The sequence below is a fragment of the Bidens hawaiensis genome, unplaced genomic scaffold, assembly GCF_021521415.1.
Source record: "Bidens hawaiensis isolate Kalapana, Puna unplaced genomic scaffold, B.hawaiensis_p1.1 tig00002414_1, whole genome shotgun sequence".
NCBI classification, from domain to species: domain Eukaryota; kingdom Viridiplantae; phylum Streptophyta; class Magnoliopsida; order Asterales; family Asteraceae; genus Bidens; species Bidens hawaiensis.
Window position 1 is genome coordinate 671958 of NW_027491131.1, and position 20770 is coordinate 692727.

General features: G+C 42.1%; 1 protein-coding gene, 1 non-coding gene and 1 pseudogene across 3 annotated transcripts; 2 read left to right on the forward strand and 1 right to left on the reverse strand.

Moving 5' to 3' along the window:
* Positions 1-985: 985 nt before the first annotated feature.
* LOC143619131 (uncharacterized) lies at positions 986-1474 on the forward strand. The gene has a single exon (XM_077091139.1). The coding sequence runs from the start codon at positions 986-988 to the stop codon at positions 1472-1474; it is 489 nt and encodes a 162-aa protein (XP_076947254.1).
* A 9958-nt stretch (positions 1475-11432) lies between these two features.
* On the reverse strand, positions 11433-11518 carry TRNAY-GUA (transfer RNA tyrosine (anticodon GUA)). Its single transcript is given in 2 exon segments — positions 11433-11468; positions 11482-11518. It is a non-coding gene; the product is annotated as a tRNA-Tyr (tRNA).
* Positions 11519-15916: 4398 nt separating this feature from the next.
* Positions 15917-20600, forward strand: LOC143619184 (beta-glucuronosyltransferase GlcAT14A-like; annotated as a pseudogene). The gene is made up of 5 exons (XR_013151149.1): positions 15917-16166; positions 17129-17382; positions 19109-19184; positions 19279-19394; positions 20088-20600. The product of XR_013151149.1 is annotated as a beta-glucuronosyltransferase GlcAT14A-like (transcript).
* Positions 20601-20770: the final 170 nt, after the last annotated feature.

Sequence of the window (20770 nt, forward strand, 5' to 3'; positions counted from 1 at the left end):
ACGATTGTGAGAGGATGAGAGAAAATATTAATGTTCATGGTTAATAGAAGTTGAGTAGTTTCTTAAAACATGTTCAAATTGAAAAGGTAACCTTGGCTAAATTTGTGGTTGATTGGTCCTTATATGTGTGAACCCAATCTACAAGTCAATAGTTTATTTTCAAAACTTGGTTTCATTTTACTATCTAATATCACATCATAGATTGAGTAAAATTTAAATTTTAGGCGTTTTTTTACCAGAAAAGTTATACGTCATGTCTGTAAGTTATATTTGTTTTTTTTAATATTTTTATTATAAGCTATACAAGTGTCGCTACTGTCTTATGCGTTGACGGATTAATTTTTATAATTTAATGTTGGCATCATAACGAACTTATAAATCATACCAACCGAATGCACGCACGCTAATGCGCCGTCAAGAAACTAAATAGATATACAAGTTAAAACACTTTGAACTAGAGGTGCACAAACCGGTTTAAAACCCAAAACTGGTTTGTGTTGAAACCGGTTCAGGTGGTCAACAAAAGTTAAAACCGGTTTATGGTCGATTTCGGTTCGAGTTGAAACCTGATTTTTGACAGGTTATGATTTTTTCGGTTCGGGTTTTGATCGGTTTCTGCTGGTTTTGACCAGGTTCGGTTCGGTTACCCGTTTTGGTAGAGAAAATTACAAGTCGACTATGAACTATGGTTTCAATCGGTTTCAAACCGGTTTCTACGATAACGGTTTCAAATCAATTTAATTTCAATTCGATTTTCAATCCGTTCGGTTAACCGATTTATTTGTCAATATTAGATTGACCATTTCATAAACACATTACACATGTCACCAACTTATAAGCCTTGTGTCTTTGACTTTCTATTTACATCTTTAAATATTATCACCACCATCTTCCACCACACTTCCACCAGGCGCATGTTAGCACGCCACCACATATTTATATCATCAATCAACCCATTAACATTAATATTATTAATTCTTCAATAATGGGAAACTACACATCAACATGTAGTTTGATGATGATCACTCCATTGATGAAAACCATCAAGGCTGCTAGAGTTATACTCCCCTCCGGCAAGGTCCGGCAGCTCCGGGAACTCGTCAACGCGGTGGAGATCATGCTGGAGAGTCCCGGTTTTTTCTTGGTCAACGCCCGGGCGTTGACCATCAACCGGAGATTCTCCCCGCTCTCCGCCGACGAAGACTTGGAGCCCGGGAATGTTTTTATCATGTTTCCGATGAGGCGGGTGAATTCGGTGGTTACTCCGGCGGATATGGCGGTTTTTGGATGGCCGGAAATAGCACTGGGAAACGGATTTCCAGGGCGGAGATGGGCGGTGGAGGAGCGGCCGAGGGTGGCGGTGGAGGTGCCGGAGTTTGGGTATAGGGTGGCGGTTTGTCGATCGAGGAAGCCGTCGTTGGACACAATTATCGAGGAGCCGATTTTTTCTAATAAAGTTCTTTTAGAAGCGTAGAATACTGGCAGCATACCGTGTAGATTATTGTTTTAATGTAGTTTAGGAGTCTGAAGAGGTAGGTCCCAGCAAAGCCCAGTTGGACCCGCAAGACTCACCTAGAAGAGGGACGTCTGAGCAGAAACCAACTGGATCCGCAGGACCAACCATGCTCAGAGACATGACGTCCTTACGCGCAGTACGCAAGCTGGTCCCGCAGGAAATGCCTCCCGATGGTGAAGGACTCCGCCTGTTCCCGCAGCCTCGGATACAAGCCATCAGGGAAGGCCACCCGCGCAGCAAGGCTACACGCACAAGGCACTTAGCTCTCAATCACTCAGTGTCACCTGAAGGAATGAGCGAAGCCGGGAACAATCCCGCACAAGGGCGGGAGGGGGAATACTCCCGCCCAAATAAGCCAGTCCGTACGATACAGGAAGATCTTCTGTACTGTACCTGACGAGGTATGGGAAAAAGATCTGACTAAAGATACGACAGCTTACTGACACAGTATGGCGAGCAGCATGCTCCTGTACTATGTCACTATTAGCCGCTGCCTACTCACCAACTACTGCCATACCACGTGCGTAGCCGGCAGTTGGTGGAAAAGGAATGGTATACAGCAGGCCTGGTCATTATCAGCCGCTGCCTACCCACCAACTACCAGCAGGGCACGTGCGTAGGCTACTGTTGGTGGAACAGGAACACTGTTGCAGCTGGCCATACCTCATTGGAAACCTACCTTCGGCTATAAATACCACAAATGGTATGATCATCTGATCTTATCATATCTTATCTTGTATCATCATATTATACCTGATATCTGCTCTAGCAATCTCTTAATATACATTTACATTTAAAGAGCAATCTAGTCTGATTCTCACGCCGGAGGGTGGTCACAAGGAGGAACCCCCCCTTCTCAGTGACAAGCTCACGGTGTCTGTTTTGCAGGTTATCAGAAGAACCATCTTCCAAGGGTCTAACCCCTCGTGGGAAACATCTATCTAACCCCTAGATTACTCGTAATCTGCCCGGGGTCCGGTTAGTGTTTCTTCATTGGCGCCATCCGTGCATAAAGCTAGAACTTTATTTTTCTCCAGTTTTTTCAAACTTCTACAAAGATGGTTAGAGAAATTCCGGTAACCACAACCCCAGCTACTGGGGTGAATACCGGTAACACAGTTTTTACAAACACTACCCCGGTTACCCAAGCCGGGGCAAGTGAAGTAAATTTTACGAACACTACCCCAGTTACACAAGCTGGGGCAAGTGCAGTAAACAATCGCTCGCTGGGATTCACTGATACCCAGTTTGAGAAACAAAGACTCCACCGCCAAACTCTCGATGAAGTTAAGGCATGGGCGGAGGCACGACAAAAGGAATTCCAGGCTGAGTTGGACGAACGCTTGCGTTCCGTCCAACAGGCTGACGAATTCGAAGATTACTTGGATGACTCGGAGGAATCCGACTCCGACGCGAACCCTCGCCATAGGGCAAAAGGGAAGCGTAAGGAAACGGACTCCCAACCGAAAAGGCATTTTGGACAAGCCATCAAACCAAAAAGCACAGGTGGAAGTCCACGAGACTTCTCCAAAGCATTCAGACCAAACGTTGCAAATGCGGGAACGTCCAAATTTGCAAGGGACATTGCGGAAGCAATTGCCCCAAAAAGTGCCAAACAAATGCCTAACATAGGCACATATGACGGTATATCTGATCCAGACGATCATTTAAACAGATTCATAGCGGGGGCAACCGTCAGCAATTGGACGGAACCCACGTGGTGTTACATGTTCCAAATGACGCTTGTTGGGGCTGCTAGAGCTTGGTTTGATCGTCTACCGGTCAACCACATCTACGACTGGGCAGACTTCCAGCAGAAGTTTAGCCAACACTTCAGCCAGCAACGGAAGTATACCGAGGAGCAATGGACAATCCTCAAATGCATACGAGAAGAAGATGAATCTCTGCCAAACTTCATCACTCGCTTCAACTCAAAGAAGCTAAGTTTGGGCAATATCAGCGAAGATCTTGTTCGCGCTGCCTTCATCCAGGGCGCGCATGACCCAGAGCTCATCCGCACCCTAACGGGTAAAGATGGCATGCCATCTACATGGGATGCCATCATGACAGCAGCAAAACGCTATGCGGAAACGGAGAAGCAACTGGGTAGAGATCTCCCACAGAGCACAAACCTCTACACTCAGAAGACGAGAGAAGACAACGTCCTCAACGCCCGACTAAATAAAAAGCGGAAGCAAGGCATTTGGCAGTCAAGGGTAAACTTTGACACCTCATCCGGCTTGCAACATCGATTGGGCGGAAGGGATAATGCACAGCCGCACCGGAACTCCAGATGGACGCCACTCAGCAAAAGCGTCACTGAGATATTCGCCACTGAAGAGCTCCCGTGGCCAAAGCCTCCAATAATCCGACATCGTCACGATGCTGATCGGAGCAAATACTGTGACTTTCACAAGACAAAAGGCCACAACACTGAAGAATGCACAGACGTAAAAGACATGGTCGAAGCATTTGTCAGTGATGGGACGCTCGCGCACCTCGTGGCGCAATAAAAGCGGAGCAGGCGGGTGCGTGTAGAACCCCAGCCGGGGAAAACACGAATAAAAATTCCAGCTTCAATGTCGAGACTACATGCTGCGTAAAGAACGAGATCCCGAACCAGGTGCGTATCGGCTCGATGGCACTCCCATCCCAACAACATGGAAGGGAGCTCATTTACACAGTTTGCATGTAGATCAATTCCAACTTGTAAAGAAAAGGCCAAGAGCCACTTCTAATGGAAATGATTCTCTTTAGAACATCGAAGCTGATGATTTTACATTTATACTTTTCTGAACACTAATATGCCGGCTTCCACCGCATAATTACGTGAAGAATCGTGACATGGGGAAGACGGCAAAAGACCGCATAAACCCAAAAAGGACAAAACCTTCACGCAGGTCAGTTGAAGGGGAAAAGTTCAGCACCCAAAAATGAAAGTGCCGGTCTATCCGCACGAATCATAATGAGGAAACTGAATAATAACCTATCAACAACCGCGCGTCGAACGGTTAAACTATGCAACACTGGTGACGGCATTCACATTACGTGAAGTCGTTGCGTGGGAAGGCGGTCCTACCCGCACGAACCCAATAACGTGACAAACCTTCACGCAGGTCAGTTGAAGGGGAGGAGTTCAATTATCCCATTAAATGAAAGTGCCGGTCTATCCGCATGAATCATGAAAGGAAACTGAACAATAACCTATTGACAATCGCGCGTCGAACGGTTCAAAACAAAATTCCTCAAAAGATGAGGAAAACCTACACGCAGGTCAGATAAGGGTAAAGTTTAGCCATCCTACTAAGTGCAAGTGACGGTTCTACCCGCACAATCACGAAAGAGGAAGCAAAACTTCACACCTATTATCAACCACGTTCAAAGGTTAACTTATCCTCAAAGGATTAGGAAAACCTACACGCAGGTCAGATAAGGGTAAAGTTTAGCCATCCTACTAAGTGCAAGTGACGGTTCTACCCGCACAATCACGAAAGAGGAAGCAAAACTTCACACCTATTATCAACCACGTTCAAAGGTTAACTTATCCTCAAAGGATGAGGAAAACCTACACGCAGGTCAGATAAGGGTAAAGTTTTGCCATCCTACTAAGTGCAAGTGACGGTTCTACCCGCACAATCACGAAAGAGGAAGCAAAACTTCACACCTATTATCAACCACGTTCAAAGGTTAACTTATCCTCAAAAGATGAGGAAAACCTACACGCAGGTCAGATGAAGGTTAAAGTTTAGCCATCCTACTAAGTGCAAGTGACGGTTCTACCCGCACAATCACGAAAGAGGAAGCAAAACTTTAACCCATTATCAACCACGTTCAACAGGTTAACTTATTCTAAACACTTGGAAAATTGCTAATTTAAACTAAGTATGCAAGTCATAAGTTTATAAAGCAAGGAACCCAAAGAAAGAAATAACAATCTTATACGCAAAAAGATTTATATTTCACAAATGAATTATTACAAGAATGGCCGGGTAACTACCCGCCTACGAAAAGAAAAATAAATACATCCGTACAAGACTATCCTAGCAATGGGAAGGGATCTTCGGGATCAAGCTTCAGGGCCGCTTCCACTTGGACCCGCTCCATCAGAGGAACGGGGCGGTTCAAGGAAAGCTTTAAGGATAGCTAACACATCATCAGCAGCAGCTACTTGGTTCACCTTCTCCACCACTGGATGCGGGAAAGCGGCGTATTGATTTACTGCTTGGTCATATATGGCTTCAGTATCAACATTGTATAAAGGGAAGTTGGAAGGCGGGAAGCCTTTCTCAACGAACCCTAGACCAAGCAGGAAGCCGGCCCGTTCCCCATCCTCGTGAGAAGCGTTGAGGGCTGCGCTCATAGCATCGTCATAGGATGTCTCTGAGAAGACCCGATGCACAACCTACAAAAGAAAATATACAAGTGTCAAAACACCTTTTCTATGTACGAAGGAAAGCGTAAAGACATGAAAGCTTACCTGAGACAACGCTTCTCGAAGAAGCCATTCCTTGGCAACCAGAGCTTCTTGGAGGGCGGCTTGAGCTTGGGTGCGGGCGCGTTCGGCTTCGCTTTTATTGAGGTTGGCAAGTAGCACTTCCTTTGCAGCAGCCTCTTCAACGCCCTTAAGCTTCCGCTCGGTGTGGTCAAGCACGCCCCTCTGGTCCAGGATCTCTTGGAGCTTCTTGGCATCTTCCATCGCCAAGGCATCATGAGCACGTTGGATAGCCTCTAATTTGGCCTTGAGCTCCTCGTTCTCCACGCGTAAAGGCTCAGCAACGGCTTCAGCCTTGGTGGCCCTCTCAGTCGCGTTCCTCGCAGTCTCCTTAGCCAGCCGAAGCTGTTCGTTAACAGCTTGGGCAACCTTGGAGCGGGCCTCGAGTCACGCTTGAACTTCAACCTCGAGGGCCTTGAAGGCCTTCTCCTTCTCCGCAGCAGCTGCGGCCAACCGTTGGTTCTCCTCCCGAAGAGCCCGTGCCTGAGATACGTCCTTGGCGCGAGCTGCTTTCAACTTGTCGTTTTCACGACAAAGCAGCTCGACGCGCGGCTGCATCCGGGCCTGGAGAACCCGAAGCTCATTGGTTAGCCTACCCTCCTGGTAGCTAGCCATGGCTTCCCCCAACGCACCATGAGGAGCAGCGTGGCGAGCCCAGTCCACGCACTCCACAGGGGTACGAAGGGTTGTTCCTCGGCGTATGTTCCATCGCGGAACATACACTTCATTGGAATCCGACACTGCAAAAAACAAAAAAGCAGTTAGGAAAAAGATGATAAAAAATAAGTGAAAAAGGGCCAAAGGAACCCTACGCACCTGTAGGGTCTATAACAGGCCGATAGCCGCCGAACCCATCACCTGAACCCAAAGGAAACCCATCCAAAAGGTCAGGCAGATGGGAAGGTGGCAAGGATTGGCGAGTACTCCCATGCGTACCTGATGAGCCGGCCGTCGGTGCCGGTGGCGGGGGCATGGTGGCAGCCGCCGCAGTCGCTGCCGCAGAATCCGCAGCAATCGTAACCGCCGGCTCGGTGAAGGATGCCGTAAAAATCGCACTCACGGCCGGCGGTGGCGTAAACTCGGCTGGAACAGTCGGCTCAGAGTGAGCAACTGAACCAGCGGGAGCAGGCGCAGGCGCCTGGGTCGACGCCTCAGGTAGGCTGACCAAGCCTACCGTCTTCGGCGGAGAGGTACTACTCGGCACTCCACCCTGGAATGCGTCAACATCCACGCCTGCACAAGAAGATAAGTGTCAATAAATTTATAGTGATAAATCTACAAAGATAAGAAGAATGTTTGTACTTACGGGTTTTCTTGAGCCTGAACGTACGGACGGGCGGGGATGAACCCTATGGAGCCGGTCTCTTGATGCCGGTCACCGTCGTCGTCGTTGGTTCTCCGGAGGTAACAGTCGTAGCCTCCGGAGCAGTGGTCTTCTCACCACCGGGGTGCCCCGCCACCTCTTCACTATCTGACTCGGTGTCAGATAGAAGCACCGGATCAGCTGTGGAGACCACCTTCTCCTTCCCTTTCCCGCCGGCAGCCTTCTTCTTCCGCACCAGCGGAGGACCATCTGCGGATTCCTCAGAAGAAGACAGGATGTAAGGAATTCCAGCAGCGGGTACAGCATTGAGGGGTTGAGGATAGAATATCGCCTTACCTGGCCGCCGGTGGCTCAGGATCTAGTGGCCCAGCGGATAGACCTCCACAAACCGATCCGCCGTTTGCTCCAGGATGGGCAACTCATTCTCGTCTAGAGCACGAGTGCCCACCCGCACGGGACCGTCAGCTTCCCGCGGGTACAGGAGCGACTCCAAATCATTCCCCTCTAAAGAAAAGAAACAGTTAGAAGACAAACTAATATAAGCAAGAAAGACAAGACTTACCATAAGGAATAGAGTTCAAACCGTATTCGAGAAGGATGGGAAACCGAGACGCCTCCTTCCATACCCGACTCATCCCCAGCATCACCATCCCGGACTCCGCAAACCGGTAAACCAGAGATTGGACCCGGGATATCTTCGCGACCATTCCGCCTCCTGGTAGCTAGAAGCGTGAAGGCTTGGAAGCGCTTGCCCCTTCTTAAACTTCATGGCAATGGGAATGGCGCGGGCAGAAATGTAGAAGAACTCCCGCTTCCACGATCGGAGACTGCGGTCGGTCACGCAGATCTTCAAACCCTTAATACGGGTTGTCAGGGTGTACCACCCCTGGATGCACCTCCAAGTATAGAAGGTCATCAGGCGGTCCACATAGGGCTCAATACCCAGAATCCGGCACACCCACTCGAAGTGCCGGATCTTGGCAATCGCCATCGGATGCAACTCGGTCAGATGCACACCGTGCCTCTCCAGGACACGGTACACAAACTTTGTCAATGGGAACCTAAGGTTCCCATAAACAAAGAATGCAGCATATACCCCGATCTTGTCACTGGGGGCATCGTACACAGTCTGGTGGGGTTCAGGAAACTCAGGCTCAAGAGACTCAAGCATGAATTTCCTGACAACGTACTGGTACTGATCGACAGGTAGAACACACTGGCACTCGCCAGCAGTACTCCTATCGTCGGCTACAGCTTCCGCATCATGGGAAGACATTTTGCAGAAAGAAGAAGGCGATTTCGGGAAAATGCTTGCCTGAAAAGGGGAGTATTTGCCGGAAATCGCTAAGAAGAAGAAGAGAGGTGAAAGTGTGGATTACAAAGAGGCCTCTCCCCCTTTATATACTAATCGCAATTAATGCGGTGAATTTAATGCGGAGGAGAGAGAAATCGAAGGTGCAATGAAACTATGACACGTGGCAAAAAACAAGCTGGAAACAGCTGTTGAAAGGACGTGTGCCAGTAATTTCGCGGCCACGCGCCCGAAAAATCGCGCCCACGCGCCTGAAAAAGCGTCTGGAATGACCATATAATGTCACGTCACCATAACTTCCTGCACGTCCTGACACAGTCAGAAGAAACCGTCGCACGACATTTCAGAGGTTTGGACTGTTCCTATCTTTCCACCAACCTTTCAAATTTCAAAAATTCAAAATTTAAAAATATTAAAAAGTAAGCGGGAAAATACCCCTTACCTTGGCAAACAAGTAACCATAAGACGGCTGCGGGTACAGTGTTAAGGCAAAACCCTTCACATACCTAGCACCCGCAGGGAATTGAAGCCAAGTACCTCGGCAACCAAGTAACTATAAGACAGGTGCGGGTACAGTGTTAAGGCAAAACCCTTCACATACCTAGCACCCGCAGGGAATTGACGCCAGGAATACCTTGGAAGTAAAGTAACCGTAAGACGAGCGCAGGTACAGTGTTAAGGCAAAACCCTTTACATACCTAGCGCTCCGCTGGGAATTGAAACCAAGAAGGATCTTCTGGGCAATGCTTGCGGAAACGGATATAACATCCCCGCATAGCGGGAACGTCGAGAACTACGTTGTTTGAAGCTCCAGGATGGAATTGGTAGTCTTAACATAATTGATCACTATGTTCAAAACTACCAAAACCTCATGGAGAATCCACACAAGTGGGACTCAACGCTCCTGACTTGCGAGGAGGTTACAGCCTACCCGCATCATACCCAAAGACCAAGCAGGAAACTCGGGCATTTCTGCAAGTGACAAGGACTTCCGCGGGAGGAATTCCCATGGAAAACCTTAAAAAAACCCTTTTCAAAACCCTCTGCTTAAGTCCAAAAGTTCACCTCAATTTATTAAACACTCATGAGAAGAACATTGGACTGGGGGGACTTGAAGAGGTAGGTCCCAGCAAAGCCCAGTTGGACCCGCAAGACTCACCTAGAAGAGGGACGTCTGCGCAGAAACCAACTGGATCCGCAGGACCAACCATGCTCAGAGACATGACGTCCTTACGCGCAGTACGCAAGCTGGTCCCGCAGGAAATGCCTCCCGATGGTGAAGAACTCCGCCTGTTCTCGCAGCCTCGGATACAAGCCATCAGGGAAGGCCACCCGCGCAGCAAGGCTACACGCACAAGGCACTTAGCTCTCAATCACTCAGTGTCACCTGAAGGAATGAGCGAAGCCGGGAACAATCCCGCACAAGGGCGGGAGGGGGAATACTCCCGCCCAAATAAGCCTGTCCGTACGATACAGGAAGATCTTCTGTACTGTACCTGACGAGGTATGGGAAAAAGATCTGACTAAAGATACGACAGCTTACTGACACAGTATGGCGAGCAGCATGCTCCTGTACTATGTCACTATTAGCCGCTGCCTACTCACCAACTACTGCCATACCACGTGCGTAGCCGGCAGTTGGTGGAAAAGGAATGGTATACAGCAGGCCTGGTCATTATCAGTCGCTGCCTACCCACCAACTACCAGCAGGGCACGTGCGTAGGCTACTGTTGGTGGAACAGGAACACTGTTGCAGCTGGCCATACCTCCTTGGAAACCTACCTTCGGCTATAAATACCACAAATGGTATGACCATCTGATCTTATCATATCTTATCTTGTATCATCATATTATACCTGATATCTGCTCTAGCAATCTCTTAATATACATTTACATTTAAAGAGCAATCTAGTCTGATTCTCACGCTGGAGGGTGGTCACAAGGAGGAACCCCCCCCTTCTCAGTGACAAGCTCACGGTGTCTGTTTTGCAGGTTATCAGAAGAACCATCTTCCAAGGGTCTAACCCCTCGTGGGAAACATCTATCTAACCCCTAGATTACTCGTAATCTGCCCGGGGTCCGGTTAGTGTTTCTTCAGAGTCGAAAGTAGATGGATATATAAAAAAAAAGTTTAGATTTTATGCATACAAATTAGGAAAGATTTATGGAAGAGAAGTTATACATTGGTTATACACATATATTTGTTTGTTTCTTTTGTATTTTTGGAAAGTGATTATTTAAAGTTTGTTTCTTTTGTTTAGCCTATCAATGACCTGATATAAATGAACACGAACAAAGAAAATCCATTAGTGTTCATTTTCGATTGTTCGTTTGATTTGTTTACAAGCCATGAAGATGTCATCCATTTAACCAATTTTAAGGGCGAAAATCGTATTTGTGAAAATGTTTTAAAATGATACTTCCAAGTAAACACGCTCTTCTTATATATATTCCTAAAGGAGTTGGTTTAACTGTTAAGTTAGAAGTTAACTTATTAAAGCTTAAAACTCAGCCATCTAATCAAAACACAAAGCGCTATTAGGATCAGAATTTGAACTCTACTAAACTAAACTCTCTCATTGAACAACCCTCACCGTATTCAATTGTCTTTTTATACATCATTTTTGTATATTCAGTCGCGTAAGAGCCGGAGGTAATTTAATAAGGACAAACACTAGATACAACTAGGTCACTGAGCCATCGGCGTTTTAGATTACTGTTAAGAGTGCTGTTGTTAACTTAAAATAAAAACATAATCAATCATTAAAATTAAAATAAAAATTTTAAATCCGACCTGCCGGATTCGAACCAGCGACCTAAGGATAACAATGAACTCACTACAGTCCTCCGCTCTACCAACTGAGCTAAGGTCGGATGATGCTTACTTTTGGCCTCAAATTTATAAATATATTATTTAATAATCATTGCAGTCCATTAAAATAATTGGTACTTTACATTATTTACTATTGTTTGTGGTTTATGTTAATTTATTGCGAAATATATGTTTTAAAAACTGGTACAATCGGTTATACCGGATTTTGGTAAGAGAATCGGTATTTTTGGACGGTTTGCTAAAATATCATACCGCCGTTCTTTTTTTTTTTGGTAAAATACCGGTTTTAAAACCGAGAGAGTTTTGATATTTTTTTTGCAGCCTATATTCTTTAAGAATGACTTTTTACCGGATAAAATTGAAACGAGTAAACGCAGTAAACGATGATTTGCTAATCAACAAATTTTGTATCATGCAAATCCAAAGGTTGTTTTCTTTTCATCTTTTGTAATTTATTAAGTTCGTATACAACATGCAAACTTTCTATTTGACTTGATCATTGTTCATGTGTTATGTTTGATTTATGTGTGATGTTTATTAATATACTTTTGATTTATTTTTTAAGTTGAAATGTGTTTAACAAATTAATTAGTAGTTAATATGGCCGGGTCGGGTCGGGTCGTGTGCGTATCTCTTTTTAGTTTTGATTTTTGAGTTGATCGAATGAACGTTTTTGAATATATATATAAGGTGACGAAGAGGGAAAGAAGCAAAATTTGACAAATACGTAGGTAGTGAAGAGGAGCGTTGCGTATTATGGTAAAATATCTTTTGACACTTCACTTCACTTCACTTTACGTATCCATATTGCATTTTTATTTTGATCTAGGAAGATTCCCGTCGCAGCCATACCCGTACAACTTATCAAATCGTGTAGTGCGTCTGCGAGTCGAGGTGAATTCGATCGGTGTCGGGTTACGAAACCCCCCCCCCCTCCACCCGGGAAAAAACTAAAAAAATTAACTTTGTTAATGCAAAAATCCAACAAATTAACATAACAAAACAAAACATGCGTTGCGGTTACGAACCGATAACACTTTGGTTGGTATCTAGTTACGAAGCCAGAAATAAAGCAAACCATAAATACGTCCACATCCAAATACAACAATTAACATATTTAAAATATATTAAAAATGTGGCAAACAAAAAAACACATGCGTTGGAGTTACGAACTAATATGAATTCGTTGATTCTGTAATCGAGGGACCAAAAAAAGTGAGAAAAAACCCTACATGTTGAGTTTGCGAACTAACGCGAATTCAGTCGGAATCAAAGTTGACAGCATTAAATCGTACACAAAGAACCATGTGTTGTGGTGGTGAACACACGAGTTCAATTGGTATCAGGTTACAACACTGAAATTAAAGCAATAAGTTAATTCGTCAACAATAAAAATACAACAAATCAAAATATTTACATAAAAAGATTGTGGCGAAAACTAAAAATACTTGCGCGTTGTGGCCGTGTCCTGACGCGAATTCGTCTAGAATTGATGGACAAAAAAAAAACCCGTGGGAAAAAAAACCTTAGGTTGCGATCGCGAGCTGACGCAAATTTGGCGGGAACAATTTGACGGTATCAACGGTAAAAAAAATCCAGTTTTTATTTCAGCAAACCGACACGAATTTAAAATCAAAAATCAAATAAAAAGGCCAACAAACAACGTGAGACAACGTTTACGTCGCAAAACTTCTTAATTATTATATATAATAATTATTATTTATCTTATATAGTTGGTATTTACTATCATGAAAGAGGTATACCATAAAGGTCAAAATATATTCACGTTCATTGTGTGATAGCCAGGGGCGGACCCACATAGGTCTGATCGGGGTCCCGGGACATCGATGTTTTTTAAAAATTACTTAGAGACGGTATATTAAATTTTGTAAGGACCTCATAAAAATTAATACTTGGAACTCATACTATTAAGATTGAACTGGTACAGTGGAAAGTCCCTTGTTTTACTTGTGAGAGGTTGTAGGTTCAAGCCCCACCATACTCCTTTTTTGTTGTTTTTTTAATATCCTAGTCTTAGTTATTCAATTAGGGTATTTGTGCTTTTTGTTAGTTTCTCTCATATAGTCATTATCACCATGCAACATACATAATGTTAACATGGATTTTGCATATTTTTTTATTATTTACCTTGTGTATGTATATTATAATTAATCATTTATTTGTGTTAGAGTTATTTTTTCATGTTTTGGTCAATTATGTAAGACCATATATATAGATTATGTTCATGTTTTTCGGGTATGAATTAAAAGTGTATGTTTCATCTAGTTTGTAATTTAGATTTTTTCTACTTACTCGTTTCCAATGACACCATAGTTCCGTGTTTTATTGTGTTCCTCGCCTCGACCCGACCCGAATAACGACCGACCCGAAAAATTTTGTAAACCGGAAAAATTGGGACCCCATTGACAAAAAATCATGGGTCCGCCATTGGTGATAGCTACACCTTGAATTCTTCATATTTATTGTGTGATGGCTTTAACCATTTTGAATATAGGTGGCATATAATTTTTTTTTGAACGAACGAACGAAAAAAAAAAAAAAAAACTGTGTGTCCAAAAAAGAAACAAGCATTTAATTTTTATTAATAAAATTTGATTACAATTTGTATATTGTAAAACTAACAAGCGATTAAAACAATAACTTTAATAAAAAAAACATGCTCTCATTACAATATAAATAGATAACTCTAATATAATAATACTGAGAAGTTAATTACGATAAAGATATCATACGTTTTTTATCAAAGATTATCGATGTTTATAAAGAGGAGTATCAAAATTTTAAATTTACCCAAATCCGTGATTTTCAAAACTTTGTTGTTTAATTTGATGTTTATTACCATAAATACATAATGTCTATCTTTAATGTAGTTATTATTAACAAATTATTTAACGTTGTTGCCCAGAGATTCTTACGTGATTATTTTCTCAATCTTCTTCTTAAAATCATGCTTTCATTTTAGATTTTACACCATTAACCTTTCACAATTGTTTGTTGTACGCCCATGTTCTGAATTAGCGTGTCAAGATTTTCTCATTCCTCCACTTCTGTTAAAACTTGCTTCTCACAAACTTGAACCCTAGCTTGAATTATCACCTCTAAGTATCCATCATAATCTTGAAAGCTTCACCGCCCGATACTTTGTTAATGCTAGAGTTGATATCAAGATGAAACAGAAAGACAATAAGAAATATCCAAAATAAAGACTAAATGAAAGGCCTTTCTTAGAAGAATTCCCACTTAGACTGATGGTAAAAACCTGATCTCCATAAGCTAACTGGCAAGGTCAAAAACAAGATCACAGCTTACCCGCCACAGAGCAATTCAAATCTCTTTTCGATAGATGCTAACTCTTACTTAAACAACCTCCCTTCCTCCCATTACTCAAATCAAACCTTTTCACAAAATCTCTAAAGCGCTAGTAAAGTAGACACGGACGGAGAACGCCAAATCCAAAGCAACCCTTAAAGCCGGCTCCCGTGGACCAAGTCTAGTACTTCATACATAACCAGACAATTATAACAAAACCGTCTACGACTAATTAACACATCATCACGCTTTAAATAACCACCAGCTACCGACTACCTGATACACTAGCAACTAAAAGTGAGTTACCAAAAACTAATCCTTGATCATAATACCAAAGTTACCAAGTGTTACTATTATGAAATTACCCCCTTTAGGAATATTCAACACAACTTATATAATAATAATAATAATAATAATAATAATAATAATAATAATCATTGACTTATACTCTCATAGTTCACTAGAACAATTGTCTTTCTTCTTCTTCTTCTTCTTCTTCTACTTCTTATTTTCAAATTTTTAAAATTTATTTTTTTAATATTAAATTTTAATTTTATATTAAAAAAAAACCCATCACAATCAACAAACCCAGATCAGATCCATACTACTACTTATTATTCTTCCCCAAATCAATTCAATTCAAAACCCTAACCCTTACCCCTACTCACAAATCCATCAAATTCATCTTCCAAACTCAAATCCAATGCTCAAATCACTCAAACCCGCTATTTTTAAGAGACATGAAAGTATCTGCCTTCTTCAGGTATCATACTTTTTACATATGCACTCGAAGTTTTATATAATTTACTATAAAACAATTACAATAAAGTGGTAGGCAAACGGGCAACAAGCTGCGCCGCAACCCCTTTTGAACAGCAAAGCCAATCCTGCTAAAAACGAAAATTTGAGACCTAGAAGCTGAAGAGGTTCCGTGTACGACGCGCTGAACCCTACTCAAAAATTTCACAGGAGCCAGAAAACCAAATGTATCAAAGGCAAATGGTAGAAAGAGATGTTGATTATCTAAACAAGCTTTCTCGTGTTTAACAACTTTGCCCGATTCAGCCTTCAACGCAGCCTGACCCACAACAAACCCACGGTCCCCGCTATTTGATTTTCAATGGCAGCTGATAAGAAGTGGCTATTCACACTCTTCTTCGCCGCATTCATTTCTTTACTCATCTTTATATCATCAATTGGCGGCTTCAGTTCTTCGTATACCTTCAGTACGCCACCGTCCACCGCCGTACGCCGCGGCCGTGGTTACCCGCCGGCGTTTGCGTATTACATCTCCGGCAGCCGTGGTGACGTCGACAGGGTTTTCCGGTTGTTGCTTGCGGTTTATCACCCCAGAAACAGGTTTTTTTTTTTTTACCAGCAGAAAACCTAGTTTTAATAAAACCCACAAATTAATTTTTAATTTTTTCTCTTATTTTATTTAATTTCGCATTTTACACCTTAGAATACTTAAATTTGCTAAGGATTCAAGAAACAGGTTTTTTTTTTATTATTATTTTTATTTTTATTTTTTTAAGTAGCAAAATTAAGTTTTAATAAAACCCACAAATTAGTTTTTCTGTTTGTAGGGGTATGGTACTAAACCCGGTTTTACGACCCTAAATTTATTATGTTTGGCTTATTTTATTATATGGACTAATACAATGTTATTGGGCTGAGGGGGTTTTGTGGAGGTAACCCTAACTGGGCTAGGCCCATTAGGGTACCATGATGGTGGCCATGAGACTCTCTATATAAGGAGGTCTCCACCTCCTTATTAAGGGTCATGTTCAATAAGAGCCACCACCACTTTTTTGTGTCTGTAAACAAGAGATCCTCAGGATTTCTTAGCAGTCACCTCCACACCCCCGAAAAACCATTGCAGGTCTCAAGCAACCGGAGAAGAAGATCAAGACGTGGTTCGTTCATCTCGAAAATCCGTGGAAACATCGTCATGGATCAGGTCAGATTCATTTCATGCTTTGACATTGGCGCCATCCGTGGGACCAATTTGCTAAGGATCCAAGAAGCAGTTTTTTTGTTTTGTTTTTATTTTTATTTTTTTAAGTAACAAAATTAAGTTTTAATAAAAACCCATTAGAACCCACAAATTAGTTTTTCTTTTATTTTGTTTAATTATTTTTTTTTATCATATATTACACCTTTGACTACTTCAGTTTGCTAAGGATCCAAGAGCAGGTTTTATTTTTTTTATTTTATTTTATTTTTATTTTTAAAGTAGCAACATTAAGTATTAATAAAACCCATTAAAACCCAAAAATTACTTTCTTGAATACTTCAAGTACTAAGGATCCAAGAAACAGGTATTTGCTGCATATAGGGACTGAGGGAACCGATGACGAGCGGAGGAGGTTGAGTGCGTTGGTGAAGTCGGTGCCGGCGGTTAGGGCGTTTGGGAATGTGGATGTGATTGGGAAGCCTGATGCGACGATGTATATGGGAGCGAATAATATCGCCGCAATTTTGCGGGCGGCTGCGGTTTTGTTGAAGGTTGATGGTGATTGGGACTGGTTTATTACTCTCAGTGCAATGGATTATCCTCTGCTGACACAGGATGGTATAGTTTACTCTCATTTCTATTATTGTTGTGCATTAAAATGATTGTGATTAAGATGTTTATGATAGTTAGGGTTTAGTTAACAGATTTGGATAATTAGGTTTGAAGATGCAACGTTCACTTTGAGGTTTGAACGTGCACATCTAAACGACACGTTGATGGTATGAATTGGTTATTGAGATTCGTTGTAATTAATAGGCTAGATCTGTGTAGTTAAAGCTTTTCAAGTGCACGTGCGCTTAGCTCTTTGGCTAGGCGGGGCTTTTTTCTAGGCGTGACGGAGGCACGCGCAGATCGCGAGCCTTAAATAATTGTATTGATATTCTTTTTTGGGCTTTCTTCTTACTTGATTGGGCTTTGGTTTTTTTTTTCGGCTGGGCTTCGAAGGGTATAATTCTATCCATAGCTGTCAAGGGCTCACAGGGTGAGTCTCGGCCCTCGGGCCTAGGCATGCTCTTGAAGGGCTTTCGATAACATAGATTCTCTATGCGATTGTTGTATAAATTATGAATTATTACCTTTAATATTAGTTTTTTGGAGTGGCATAAAGTTTCTAAGTTTTTTATGTATGTATACTTATAATTGCGCTTTCTTTTGTCTCGGGCAAGCAGCCGAGCGCTCTGTGCTTTAAGTGAACCTTGCGACTTTCACTACCTAGGGCTAGATATGATTGTTTAACAACAAAGTTACTTAGCTGTATATAAGAAGTTTAAGAGGCCTAAGTTTCTAAGTTGAGTAAACTGCGGTTTTCGTCCATGTGGTTTGCCAAAATCTGCGATTTTAATCCAGTAGTTTCAAATTTGCGATTTTCGTCCATGTGGTTTCATTGCACTTGCAATTAAACCCGATCGCACTAACCCCATTAAGTCTAGCCGTTCATGTGAGGGGCAGTTTTGTCCTTTTTCTCCCCAAATAAACCCCAGCTCTAATTCGCAAGCCCCCTCATGTGAGAGGCTGGGTTGTTTTTGGGAAAAAAGGACAAAATTGCCCCTCACGTGAGGGGCACGCTGATGGGTTTAACGGCCACTTAACGGGGTTAGTGGGATCGGATTTAATTGCAAGTGAAATGAAACCACATGGACGAAAAATGGCAGATTGATACTATTGGACTAAAACCACATATTTGTACAAACCACATGGACGAAAACCGCAATTTACTCTTCTAATTTATTGGTATTCTTTGACCTTGATCGCGCCACTAGTCTCTTAGGCACCTAAGCGCTACTATTAACGAAAATAGTGGTCAAAGTCATATGATAGCTTACGTTCTAGAGACAAGCTTCTCTCCCAATGATGCTCAAGTTAATCTTCTATAAAAACACTCTAATTAATCATGCTAAATAATAACACCTAGTCCTTTATTTGTTGTTACCATTTGTGAAAATATTATATGTGAATTGTGATGTTTCCATACATATTGTGATTGTCCTTACCATCTATGAAAATATTTGTTTATATTAAATTACATCGTTTCTTAAATTGGACTTTCCCTGTTACACGGTAAAGTGTACACATACAGTCATACACACATGCCTATAGCCTAGCTATATGCATAACATCCATACATATGTATATACACATACAAGTAGTAAAGAATAAATTTTAAGTCATGTAACTTTAAAAAACTAACAGATGTGTAAATATGCTTTGAATTCGTAAGTTTTATTATTATTATAAATTTACATTTAATCTCACATGTGGTTCATGTTTGTATATTCTAAATCAGACTTGTCGCATGCATTCTCCTCCATTAGTAGAGATTCGAATTTCATCGATCATACCAGTGATCTTGGATGGAAAGAGTAAGCATACTTTCGTTAGACTTTCCATACTTTCCTTTTTCTTATTTTTCTAAATTTAATCACTTAAACTGATATCAAGTTTATCTTTGTTCAGGGGTCAAAGAATTCTGCCAATTGTAGTTGACCCCGGACTCTACTTGGCAAGGCGAACCCAAATCTTTCGGGCCACCGAATAACGAGCATTGCTTAATGCTTTCAAAGTTTTCACAGGCAAAGTTCTCTTGCTTTTTAATTTACTTATGAATGTGTTTATTCGGTTTTGTTTTATCTCTTAACGGGCGAAACTAGTCAAATAAAGAACTTTGGCCAAAATGAAATGGTCAAACGGGTCGAATGATTCAAAAGTAGATTATTTTTTTAATTAATATTATATTTGTAATCATATCTGACACAATGGACTAAAAGTGTTACTAAAGTTATTCACTTGACCCGAACCATATATATTCAGTTGATTGACCCCCCCCCCCCCCAATTTTTAGGCGCAAAGTGAAACGGGTCAAATGGGTGAAATCGGTCCAAAGTGTATTTTTAATGAATAAATGATAAAAGCCTCCAAGTATTTGATCTAAAAAACAATCTGTTAGTGAAATAATATAATTTTTAATCATACTTGACAGTTGACACTCTTTTAACACTTTTTCTGGTTAAATGTTTTCTCTCGAATGTTCAAGCGGGCAACTTAAAAAATGTTAGTGAAACGGGTCAAACCGGTCAACCAATCAAAAGTTGACCAAGATGCATTTATAATGCACAAGATTTCTAAATCATTATATTAAAAAAATTAGATCATCATTAGGAATAATATAATTTCTTAGTCATATTTGAGACAACATACAAAAATGACGTTTTTACCCTAACCCAGTTTGACCCTTTGACTGACGGACCCGTTTTTGGCGTTTTCAGGATCTCCATGGGTGATATTGAGCCGTTCGTTTCTCGAGTACTGTATTATCGCATGGGACAATCTCCCTCGTACCCTTTTAATGTACGTCAACAACGTGGTTTTAGCTCAAGAAGTCTACTTCCATACCGTCATATGCAATACACCCGAGTTCAAAAACACAACCGTTAACGCAGACCTACGGTACATGGTCTGGGACAACCCCCCTAAAATGGAGCCGCTTTTCCTCAACAAGTCAAACTACGACCAAATGGTTGACAGCGGTGCAGCCTTAGCACGACAGTTTGCCAAGAACGACCCCGTGTTAGACATGATCGATAGCAAGGTCTTGAAACGTAGCGGCAACCGGCCCGGTATGGGCGCGTGGTGCAGCGCCAGACGGGGGTGGTTTGTGGACCCGTGCTCGCAGTGGGACGATGTGAATGTTTTGAGACCGGGCGGTCAAGTGAAGAAGTTTGAAGAGGGTTTGAAGAGTTGTAGATGATTCTGTGTTGGAATCAAATCAATGCATATGAGATAATGAGTTGAATGTGAAGATGATTTGTTTGGTTTTAATATAAATATAAAGATTCTTTTGATTGGGGTAGTAGGGGTCTTGTGTTTGGTTTCAAGTTTTGTTGTAAAGTGGTGAAGGTGATGATGAGTCAAAAGTAAAACATGTTTGTGTATGTTGTAATGCCCTTCA